This window comes from Trachypithecus francoisi, unplaced genomic scaffold (assembly GCF_009764315.1).
Source record: "Trachypithecus francoisi isolate TF-2019V2 unplaced genomic scaffold, Tfra_2.0 Contig01579, whole genome shotgun sequence".
Taxonomy (NCBI): Eukaryota; Metazoa; Chordata; class Mammalia; order Primates; family Cercopithecidae; genus Trachypithecus; species Trachypithecus francoisi.
The window spans coordinates 26254693-26266897 of record NW_022681442.1 but is presented as its reverse complement, the minus strand read 5'-3'; the positions used below and the strand labels follow the sequence as shown (position 1 = coordinate 26266897).

The 12205-nt window shown below is 39.7% G+C and overlaps 1 protein-coding gene across 1 annotated transcript in view; it reads left to right on the top strand.

The window, feature by feature from the left end:
- SORCS3 (sortilin related VPS10 domain containing receptor 3) overlaps positions 1-11374 on the top strand; it is a 616841-nt gene extending 605467 nt beyond the window's left edge. Inside the window, exons 24-27 of the mRNA XM_033183483.1 lie at positions 1708-1807; positions 2828-2933; positions 8446-8606; positions 9437-11374. Of these exons, the coding sequence (XP_033039374.1) occupies positions 1708-1807; positions 2828-2933; positions 8446-8606; positions 9437-9501 (432 nt within the window). The 3' untranslated portion in view covers positions 9502-11374. The remainder of the gene's footprint in view (positions 1-1707; positions 1808-2827; positions 2934-8445; positions 8607-9436) is intronic.
- The last annotated feature ends 831 nt before the right edge of the window (positions 11375-12205 follow it).

The following is a 12205-nucleotide window of genomic DNA, read 5'->3' as shown; positions in this document are numbered from 1 at the left end:
CCAAAAGGGATTGTGATTTACTGTTCTTATCAAATGGGCATATAGAACTATACTGTGATCTGCACACTGTCCTGGAAGTAAAGGGAATGGCAGGACTTGCGTTTCTCCTTTTCATCCTCTATTCCTCCTGAGGTCTTAATGTCTGCCCTGTTTCACCCTTCCTTTCTTTCTCATGATGCTAAGTCAGGTGAAGTAGAAATAAGTGAGCATGAGGCTGCAGAAAATCAGCATGAATCACACACATTTGCTCCCATATGAGGTAATCATTGTACAGACATATTTTGTGTCCCTATGATACTCACTGGCCGTCACCCCATTCTTACAGCCATCCACAGACCTTGAGCAGTACAGATGTGATTGCAGTTTCTCTGAGAAATAATTTCTTGCATTGCAGGGTTGCATATTGAAGTTGGCCAGAAATAAATTTAGCTTCTCAATGCATACATCACTTTTACAAGACCTCTTTATTCTGAAATAGCAAGTGGCATGTGTGAACTATATTTGGAAGCTACAATATCCATCCATTTAGATAAATAGGTAATTACAGTGATGAATAGCAGCTGTGATATTAAGGCGCATACAGCGAGATAAGAGGGACAACAGCCTAAGTCGGCCTCAGCTTTCATGTGGGAATTACAGAGTGATTAAATCGATGTTATGTGTTCTGAGACTTGCTAGGGAAAAGTAAAGAACAAAAATTATCTCATAAAAAGGAGGCAGCTTCTGCTTTGATGTTTGCTTCCCATTGTCTCTAAGATAGAAAACGCAGAGGAGTGGACTGGGAGTATATGTGCCTGCTTAAATCCTGGCAGGGGCCTACATCCCCTGTGTGTATGACTTAATCAGATTACAGAGCTAATGATAGGTTGAACTTCTTTCACTGGAACCCATAACAGATCTTTTTAGAGTGTTATAAAGGCATGGATAAAAGAGCAGTGAACTAGGAATTGAATGAAACACCTATGTCTATTATAGCTCGAACTCACCAGTGACTGTAGGCATGCCTTTCTGTCTCTCACTCTCCTCTCCAGAATAAGCAAATATTACCATCTACAGTTGTTTCTCAGTACACACAGGAGAATGGTTCTAGGACTTCTGATATACCAAATCTGTGCATCTTCAAGTCCTACAGTTGGCCCTGCAGAACTTGCGTGTAAGAAGTTGGGCCTCTGCAACATGGTGAAACCCCGTCCCTACTAAAAATACAAAAAGTAGCTTGGTGTGGTGGTGACACGTGCTTGTAATCCCAGCTACTCAGGAGGCTGAGGCAGGAGAATCGCTTGAACCCAGGAGGGAGAGGTTGCAGCGAGCCAAGATCATGCCACTGCACTCCAGCCTGGTGACAGAGTGCGATTCCATCTAAAAAAGAAAAAGAAGAAGAAGTAGTAGTTGGGCCTCTTTATATTCTGTATATGCAAGTTTCGCATCCTGAGAATACTGTATTTTCCATCCACATTTTGTTGAAAAAATCCACATAGAAGTGGATCTGCTTAATTCAAAACTGTATAGTTCAAGGGTCAACTGTACTTCCTTGGTCTCACAAGGCTCCAAGGGCTGTGAGAACCACATTGATAAATATGTCCCAATATCTTATCCCTAATTGAACCACGGTGACTTTTTACCTATTGACCTTCTCCTTGGTTTCTTATTCCATGAGGGAGCATCATTGCATGTCATGTCACCCCGTGCATCCTGTCTTTTTTTCAGATTGTAGAGACACTGTTTAATGCTCTCAACCAAAATTTGGTCCAGTTTGAGCTGAAGCCGGGGGTACAAGTCATTGTGTATGTCACACAGCTGACATTAGGTGAGTGCCACTGGGAACTGGGGAAATGGGAAAGATGATTTGTTATCCCAGAGAGAAAAGGAGGAGAGAATCATGAAACCCTGCTCCATAATGCCTGAAACTGGCTTTGTAGAAGGGTCCTTTTTGTAGTTATGGGTTCAGAAGGATTGTTCACATCAGTCACATTGTTCTGAAGGCATCCTGCAAGAAGACTTTCTTAGGAGTAGCTTTGCCATTGAATCCCTAGATGGTCTTGGAGAAAACCTACAGTTTCCTTGGGTCTTAACCGTATTCATTTATTTGTTTGTGTATTTCTTTATTTTGTCTGTGGCAAATGGGATTATATTGGATAGTCCTCTAGCTCTCTTCATGCATATGATTATTTGATTTTATGAATCTTGGATGGTAGGCCACAGGACTTTAAAACTCCCTTCTAGTTTACAATGTGTGAGTCAAAGTAGAAACAGGAACAAACTCTGGTTAGCTTATTTATGAAAAAAATCTAAAAAGGCATGTCCTATGGGGCATCTACTTTGTGCTGTCTGGGAGAACCTGTTTACTAAATAGTTCTTAATAATGTCAGACTTTTCCAATGTGTAGGTCACAAATGTGCCCATCCAGTGGGTTTTTATGAGAACAGAGTGAAGGAAGAGAATGAAACACTGCATTAGTACTTAACCCAAAATTTCAAATGGGCTCCCTGTAATTTTGGTGACAGGCATGCAGGCTATCTAAGAGAAAGAGCACTGGAGACTGTATTCCACTCCCCTGAGCTGAACATACGTGTGTTCAGTTTAGACCAAGAACTAGCAGGTTTCCCCAGGATGAACAGAGAAGTTTACTTTCCCTAAGAAGCTGTACTCAGGTACCATTGTCATCATTGAAGCCAGACTTTCTGCACCCAGCTATCAGGCAGGGGAATTGGAGACTAGACATAAGGTTGGAGATCAGTGGCCTCCTTCCTGCAATGAATACTCCCTCCAGCTAACAGCTTCCAAGTGAGCATATGTGTTCTTTTCCTTACCTGTTCTTCTTTCCCAGCTCCATTGGTGGACTCCAGTGCTGGGCACAGCAGCTCAGCCATGCTTATGCTGTTATCAGTGGTATTTGTTGGCCTGGCTGTGTTTTTGATCTACAAGTTTAAAAGGTATGTGCTATTATCATTCAATTTAGTAGTGTGGCTGGGGTCATTGCAAATGATTCTTCCTATAACTACCTTTACTAAACTCATCACAAGAATGTGGTTTTAATTCTCCTTGAACTTCTGTTTGACAATGGGTAAAAGCAAGAATGGTTGAGGGTCATGGAATAAAAGGGTTTGAGACTCTGAACTCTATCTATTATGATTTATAGGTATAATGAATTAGGTAAATAAAGACTGGCCAATGAAATCAATTTATTATCTTCAAGAGAAATGTAAGGGGTTTTCAAACCTCAATCAAATTTCTAAAGTAAGGTCTTATATATTCAGAAGATCTTCCTATGTGGATCAATATCCATTCAGGTGGTTAAATAGAGAAAATGCAGCTAAAATCTGATATACACATGTAGAGACACCAATGCATTTTTTTATCCCCTGTTGCAGCTATTCAGTATCTCTCTTTAAATTTGCATGCTAAACATATTCAACTATCATCCCTCTCCATCTTTTTCCTATTCTAAAGGGAAATTGATTAGGAGAACAAAACTCCACGTCTTGAGAAATTATTTTTGAAAGCCACAGAAGGGGTGATATAACAAGATACTTATTAGAAATGTAAAATTGAAATCAATAATTTTGTACCAACATTCAAATTATAACTTCTACTAGGATGTATACTACTTAAGAGAATAAACTCTGAAATAAGACCCAATTTTAACTTTTAGCATTTGTAACCTTGGGCAATTGTATTTGCCTCTCTAAGTCTTAATGTCTTCATTAGTAAAATGGGAATAACAATAATATTTTATAGGTTTGCTATATGATTTAAATGTCCTAATGCGTATAGGTGCTATGTACTAAGTAATCAACAAAGCTACACTATTATAAATAACAAAGCACATGCCTGCCAAAGATGCCCTCTGTGCCATAAACTGTCACATAATAGGCCCTCAGAAATTTTATCAGTGGCCTAGAAATGTGCTTCCTGGGAAGCCTGGGTAAAGTAAAAACGTCATTAATTATTGTCAGATGAGTTTGAAAGCATCTTTTAGTCCTGGAGTCTTTCCAGGAACTAAAGATAATGCTTTTAGGTTTTGGTAGAGATCAGTGGTAAAGGTGCCTGACTTTTCCTGCCCCCCCTTCTTCCTGCTTATGTCTCCTTTAGTGGCTATTTCAGTTGCTTAAAACCATCAGTTTAATTCAATATACCTCTCAGCATTAGCCGCAGCAGCAGGAATTCTATCAACACCCTCCGCACTCTCTAGAAGGACAGAGTGAGATTCACCTTCCTACTCAATTTATAGACCAGTATGTGAGTTCATGTCCTCTTGGATCAAGATGTGTCAACCCCCATACCCCTGTTCCCTTTTAAAGGTGGATAAAATCTTTATGTCACAAAGTGAGAAAAGGTTCAATATAGAAACAGCCTGGTTAAGACAACACTCATTTATTTATAGATGTACTTCAATTATATGCAAAGAACATTTCACTTTTCACTCAGCCAAGAATTTGATTGTGGGGAAGCCTGGTGTTGCTGGGCGTGACAATCAACTAAACCAAATGTCTCATCTCTGACTCCCAGAGCAGCATAGTTGCTGAGGACAAGGGCCAATAGAAGTCCTGTAAAGAGGCTTTTGTGTCAGATCGATCCAAAGTAAGGCTACTTAAGGGTCACTTATACTGTGACTTGGAAACCTTCTTTTTTTTTTTTTTTTTTTCGTTTTTGTTTTTTAGAAATGCTGTTAAACTCCTTAGACAGTCAACTTATTAATGTAGGCATCTCTAAATCTGTACACTTTAATAATGAATCCATGCCAGCTAATGACATCGCTAAAAAACTTCTACCTTTGTACTTCCCAGGTATCAGCCCACCTTTTCTATGTCCCTGACAGTGAATTATGCAGCTGAGGCCACCAGAAATAAACTCCAGTCAAACTGGACAATAGCAGCATCAGTTAAGAGTAGTCATCAGTTAACCTTTACTTTTCTGTCTCCTTTTCGTGGAAGTTTTACTCCCAATGCTCAAGCCGTTTGGTTGAAATTCTGTTGGATTTTCTTTTATTTTTTTGTTCTGCTTTCCCCACTCATCACATGGAACCCCAGTAATGGCAACATGAAGTACACCTGGCTTGCAACAAGCACAGAGGTCAGGTTCCTAGCCCTGGGTTCCCAGAGTCTCCTCTGCTTCTGTCATTACTATCCAGGAGAACTTTCGCAATGTTTAAAATGCTCCATCATCTGTACTGTCTAATATAGTAGCCAGTAGTCTGACTGAGGAACTGAATTTTAATTACATTTAACTTTAATTAACTTAAGTATAAATAGCAACACCTGCCCATTAAACGCTCTGTTGAGTAGCACAGTTTAGTGTAAAGACATTTCTGTTTCTGTGTCCAGATCATTGGCCATACTGAGTTTCCAGATCCAAAACTTCCTCTCTGTAATTGCCAGTATTAACACATTAAGACATTCATTCGTCCTACAAACATTTATTGAGTACTTCCTGTGTGCCAGGCACTGGAAATGATCTCAGTATCCCAAGTGCTTACATGACATGGAAAAAGATAATAGAATTACTATGAGCCCCAAGCTTCCTTTAAATGAGTATCACCTGGCCTCTCGCAGTCTATCTTGCTCTTGGATAGTGACTGCTATTTTCTGATATCTCAAGTAATATAATTAAAAATCATGATGAGATGGCTTTTCTTTCTGACGACTGCCTAACAAGAATTTTTTCCGATAACTGAATATCTGCTTTTTCTCTATCTAGGAAAACATTTGAGCTTCTATATTCCTTCCAGTCTTTTTTTAGTAGGGCTTTCGTTATAGTCCAAACCCCACTTTGCTGTCTCTAAATTTCCTCCTACAGGCTTCTAACACTCATAATAGATGGATAAATGGATACAAATGGATACAAACTGCAGTTGGGATTTTGTTTTATTTTTTATTTTTTAAGAGGGAGACTTGAGCCTATCTATATTACTCCTCTTATTTAAACCTGTATGGATGTTGGTCCAAGACATGTCTCTTGATCTCTTCATTTTCCACATTCCTTGTATGCAGAACTGGAGTTCAGACTTACATTCTCAACAGTCCCACACGTGGATGTGTTAAGAAGTGAAAAGCAACTTGACAAATTTTTTAAATTCTGCAAATTGAGATACAAAATTTATTCTCTTCCAACCATCGATTGCAAAAAGATGAAAAATATGCCAGTTTTTAGATGTGTTATTTGGAAATTGAAATAAAGTGAATAATCTCTATAAGGGCAAGTTTATCCAAATCCTCATAGGTATTGTGAGCAAAGCAGGAAAGGGGAGGCAGTGGACTCTGGTTACACCTGTGTAGTACACAGACTTATGTGATCAGGACTGGTTTAAGCACCCCCGGCACCTAATAATATTACAGTTGGTCCCAACCTTCATGAGCAATACGTACTTTTATGGTTGAGAGGAATCTAAGTTACTAGACTGTATTTTCATTTATATAAAAAAGAATATAAAGGCCAGCATTAATTTTTAATTATACGCGTTTAGAGAGCCTAGTGTGCTGCCTCACAGGGGTGCTGTTCACTTTGGGTTCTTGTAAATTATATTAAACTGGTTTAGACTAGTAGGGGTCATGGGGACACCTCCTTTAATGTATGGAAAGCAAACATTAAAGACTAGAAAACTGAATGTAAAAAATAATTAGAAGCCAGTAAGTGTTTTAAGCCTATTTTCAGATTTTTTCTTCTGAATTAGCTGCAGGAAACCCGTATTAAGTGCTTCCACATTTTGCGTAATTTGGAGTTGGAGCAGATAGGGGAATGTAGAAGCTTGAGAATACCACTGCTTGGCACAAGGACAACAAAGTGATTTTCCTTTAGAGATGCATAGGATGTCCTGGATTGGGGTGTGTGTCTGATGTCCCAAGTTTCAGTGGTATCTATGCTAGTAATTGGCTTTGTGAAATGTCTAGACTTTAGTCTAATTTCCTCATCCTTTGATGAGGTAAGAAGCGTCTCTTCTAGAAGTGATATTCTAAGATGAAAATATAATCTTTTTATTGATGAATATAATATAGTAAAGTAGAAAGAGCACAGGATTTAAGGTAATTTATTCATTGATTCAAAAAATGCTTAATAAATGTGAACCATGTGCCAAACACTGTACTAAGTCAGGTGGATAGTGGAGAGGATAGAAAACATAGACCTTGCCTACATGGGGCTTTTAGTCCAGTGGGACAGAAAGACAGAAAACAAGTCAATAAACATTGCCTATGACATCACCCTAAACCAACACCATATTTATTTCTTATATAGGCAGTGTCCCATTGTTACATGTTTATAATGGAAAGCTGGATGGTCAGGGGAAGCCTCTCAGAGATGCATGTAAGCCAAGCTCTGAGAAGAGCAGAGGGGAGTGTGTTACAGGCTGAGGGAACAGTTGATTCTAAGTCCCCAAGATGTTGAAGAGCTGCTTCTATTAGAGTCTTGTAACTCAAAATTTGAGTCTCCAACTGATTAGCAGCATCAGCATCACCTGGAAGCTTGGCAGAATTGCAGAATCTCAATCCATCCAGTCTAGACTTACAGAACCACAATTCACATTTTAAGGAAGACTTGGGTGATGCTTAAGCATGTTAATGTTTAAGAAACACTGAATTAAAGGAATACAAAGGAGGCTACTGAGGCTGGAACACACCGTGTGTCAGGGGATAATGAAGATGGGTCAGAAGATGAATGCCTCAAGAAGATTTAAGTGTGAACCCGCTCACTTCTCCAACCCCAAGCTAGTCTGCTTTGTGTTTCCAAACCCCATCTACTACTTTTGTGTCTTTGAATGGAGCTATTTAGCTTCTCTTAATCCTTAATCACCTCCAAAATTCAAAAAGAAGCAATTGTCATCTCCATTGAACAGATGAGGAAACTATCAAAGTATTTAAGGTACTTATCCCGTAAGTGATGCTCTGAAAATTGTAGCAAAGGCTGTGAATATATTATTTCTTGACTATTTATAAAGGAAGCCAATGTGAATTGATTAAATTGATGCAACCTTAGAAATAGATGTCTTTTCAGTCTGTACACACTTTGAGTCTTAAAGTCCAGCTCCTTTAAAAACTTAATACCAGGTAAATATTTATAGAATTTTAGTATCTAACTGCCCTTTTGTTTATATCTGCTTGTTGTTTTTTTAAATTATACCTTAAGTTCTAGGGTACGTGTGCATAATGTGCGGGTTTGTTACATATGTATACTTGTACCATGTTGGTGTGCTGCACCCTGTTTTTTACCCACAGGAAAAGGTGCATTCCTCAGAGAGTTCTGTGGTTTACATCTTCCCTGGCATCTGGGTTCCTGGCTGGCCTTGTGTTCCTTGACCTCGTGGCCTCATTGTCTCTGGGGTTACCAATATCTTTCCTGACATGGACCCTTCCTACTAATAGCTTCTTCCTCCTCTTATCCCCCAGGACTTCTAGCTGCCCAAGTTTGGCACGCCCTGTGATCTTAATCTGATTTTGCTCCTGTCCCATGTAGGAAAATCCCTTGGATTAACATCTACGCTCAAGTCCAACATGATAAGGAGCAGGAAATGATTGGGTCAGTGAGCCAAAGTGAAAACGCCCCGAAAATCACACTCAGTGACTTCACGGAGCCTGAGGAGCTGCTGGACAAAGAACTGGACACGCGGGTCATAGGTACATGCTCCTGCTCCACTAAACTCCTCTGTCCTGTGTCCTCTAAACACTGGCCCGCTTCATCTGTCCTCCATACACTACTGGACTGGAGGGTGGGGACAAACAACTACCTACAGTGACAGAATCATGTTTTAAATTTGTCTGCCACCTCTGGCCACATGAAATTGGTAGATTATTTTTCCCCTTAGAAGTCAATCAGGGTTGGAAGTACTGGAGTCTGAGTGGGGTAGGGATGAAGTCAACTTCCCATTACTGTTGGGATTTTTCTTCTTTTTCTATAAAGCAAAAGTATTATATATCCTTACTAATAATTACATGAATGTGGAATCTGGCATCAGATAACCATGGGTCCATTTTTCTTGCTCTGCTAATCTACTATGTCTGTGACCTCTCTGTGCCTCAAATTCCTGATCTGTGAAATGGGAGTAGTAGTACTTACGATTCGTTTCTATTTCTGTGTAATACCTAAAAAAAAAAAAAAAAAAAAAATTCTAAGACTGTTGTCGTGATTACATGCTGTTATGTCATTAGCCCAGTGCCTGCCACATAGTAAGTTTCAATACACATTGGCTGTTACTGTTGTTCAATAGAATGTAAGATGGCAGTCAATGTCTTGATCCCACCTGTATGTTAGTGTAGGAGGTAGCATATGTTAAGCATGGATGACATAAGCCAGTGAGCTGATAGGTAAGGATATCCAGGTGCCTTTTAAATAAATTCCTATTAAGCACCTCTTCTAGGTGGCTTGGTATTTAGCAGTGAATAAAACAAAGATCCCTGCCCTTGTGGAACTCACATCCATTTCTCCCCATGTCTTCTCTTCCCTGCAGGAGGCATTGCCACCATTGCAAACAGCGAAAGCACAAAGGAGATCCCCAACTGCACTAGTGTTTAATGCCAGCAAGCCACGTGGTCAACCACCTTTCCGACTTTTTATTTTTGATGATTACTATTACTATTATTATGGAAAAATAAAAATGTCTTTTTTACCTTTTGTTTACCAAGGGCCCCTTCATAAATAGCAGGCCAATGCCTAGCTTTGGGAGAGAAGGGCATTCTTAGCTGATTGAAATGAGACAAACGGAATAAATGGCTGTATTTGTGCTAAGAGCAAAGGATGCATCTTCCCACAGCCTCCTTGCTTTACTCTGCCATTGGTAGCTTCAGGACTTTCTTTTGCCTTGTGGTCTCCCTTTTTTCAAAATTTAAGTTGGGTTGGCTTTTTGTGAACCTCTCATCCCCACAGCAGAATCACCAACACTCTCCCCTTTCCCCAGCACACACACATACAACACAGATCACTTCCCAGTTAGATCCGCAGGAAGTAGGTTGGTGGGGATGGATGTAGCTGCAGAAAGCGTGCACAACTTTGTGAAAGAGGCCCTGCCTTGTGCATGTCCATAATGAGGCTACAGATGGCTTATTGTATATAATTACAATGTAAATAGCTTTTTATTTCCTAAGAAATAATTTAATGTTTAGTAAAAAAGAAAACAGAAAAAAGAAAGATGCGTGTGTTGGCTTACGCACTGGCCCTCAGAGCTGACCAACCCGCCAGGCCTGCTGGATGCATTGGGTTTGGATGCTCTCCTGTTGTCTGTTACACTTAACTCTTGCATCTCCTTGTCCATGCCATAGCTGGTTTCTACTTATGTACATAAAGGGGGACGGGGGGAGGGCCTTCTCTGGGGCAATTGATAAAGGAAGGACTCTAGTGACATCATAGAACATGGCAGTCGTTTTGTTCCAAGGATGACATGAAAGGTGAAGAAGAGGCCCGCTAGAGAGGCCTCATACTGAGACCCAGATGGGGGAAAACAGCTTCCTCTCTAAAAGGAAAAACTTAATATTTATCAGTCTGAGAAAATACTTTTTTCTAAAGAAGGCAGTCAGTCAGTAGATCTTAAAATGACAATCTGTTTTTCAGTTGGATTCTATGAAAATGTATAATGCTTATGGTGAATTCTCAGGCTATTCTGAGCTCAGAAAAGTCCCCTGGGCACTAAGTAAAGCCCAGTGAATGTCTCTTGGCATGGGAGGATTTAAAGAGGTTGGAAGGGAGGAGGCATTTGTGGAATTATGAGTTCATGCAAAACTCTCCAGGCCAAGTAGGGGTCTAGCCTTTAATGATATTAGTCAAAGGCAATTTTAGCAAAGCTGTGCTATTTGCTTGTCAGATGTACACAACTTCCTTAAAGTCAAATGTCTGCCTTCAGTTCCCTTAAGGTAGTTTTTGCCTCTGGGGTGAGTGACTTTCAAAGCCTGTTAGCTTTTCCAGCACCTCAGCCCCTTCACACATTTACACATACCAGTTTTTTTCAATAGGGTCACGTTAAGCCATGCTGTAAGCATTATTTTTATTTTCAGGCTTAGCCTGAGCACACTTATTTTTGAAAATGATATAATGTATATATATGGGAGGAAAGGCCACATTTTGTACCTGTTAATTTTTGTGGGATGTTGTTCCCATTCTTCTTTGTGAGACAGAGAGAATGTGATATAGAGAAATCTGGCTGGCTACAGCATAGATCAGTATTAGGAATATTTCTAAAGATCCTGCTTTTTTGTTTCAAGGGTTAAATGGGGCAGACAATTGCAATACTTGTACTAAACACTGGAATACAAATGCATGAGTCATATCTATATATACAGTATATGTACATATACTGTTCTTGGTTTTATTGTTCCACTTGAATATTTCTACTGTAAAAAAAAGACAGTGGTTTTGAAATTGTTGAAAATAAATGTATTTTTGTACATCAAAGCTACATACTTGGCTGAATTTTCTCTTTGGGGAGTTTTCTTTATCCACTGTATCTATAAACTATTGCTACAGTGATGCTACATGGAAAACAGTGAATGACTTATAACAACAGATACTTGGTTTTTGCTCATGAATCTTTAGGTTGGCTCTGGTTTGGCTGAACATATCAGGACTGACCAGGCTCTGCTGGTCTGATCTGGAAGGAGGTTTCAGGTAGTTTGAGTCTGCTCCATAAATTATCATCATCCTGGAATCAGCAGCTACACAGGGCCATGTTTTTTCATGGTGGATTGTCGAATTCCAAGTGGGCCAGTAGAACAACCCTCTGTCTCTAAGGCCGTGCTCAAAATGGTCACTTTATCTATCCTCATCCACATTCTGTTGGCTAAAGAAAATCGCACAGCCAAGTTCAACCTCCATGGCTAGAGAAATAGATTCTTTCTACGCTGGTACTAGGTACTATAATTGGAAACAATAATCTGATTTACTCTGCCTATTCATTTTCGACTGCCCCATGGAGCGCTTTCACTAAATGACCTATTTGAACCCATGTCACAGATTTTCATTCACATATATATGACTGGGACCTCTGAGCAAAGGACTTTGTAATTGCAAGGACTTTGAGTTTGATATCAGTTCCCAATGAGTGGTAGAGATGACGGAACGCCAAGTCAGGTATGAAGACTTAAGCAAGAGAAATGAAAAGGAGAAAAACAACATGTGTCCATTTTTTTTCCTTCTTCCAGCTGTTCGATGCATGAAACCAACAGCAAATGTCAGTTTTTGGTTCTTTGCTTATCGGTGGCTCTTCTTCACCAGGTAAATAAGGAAATGT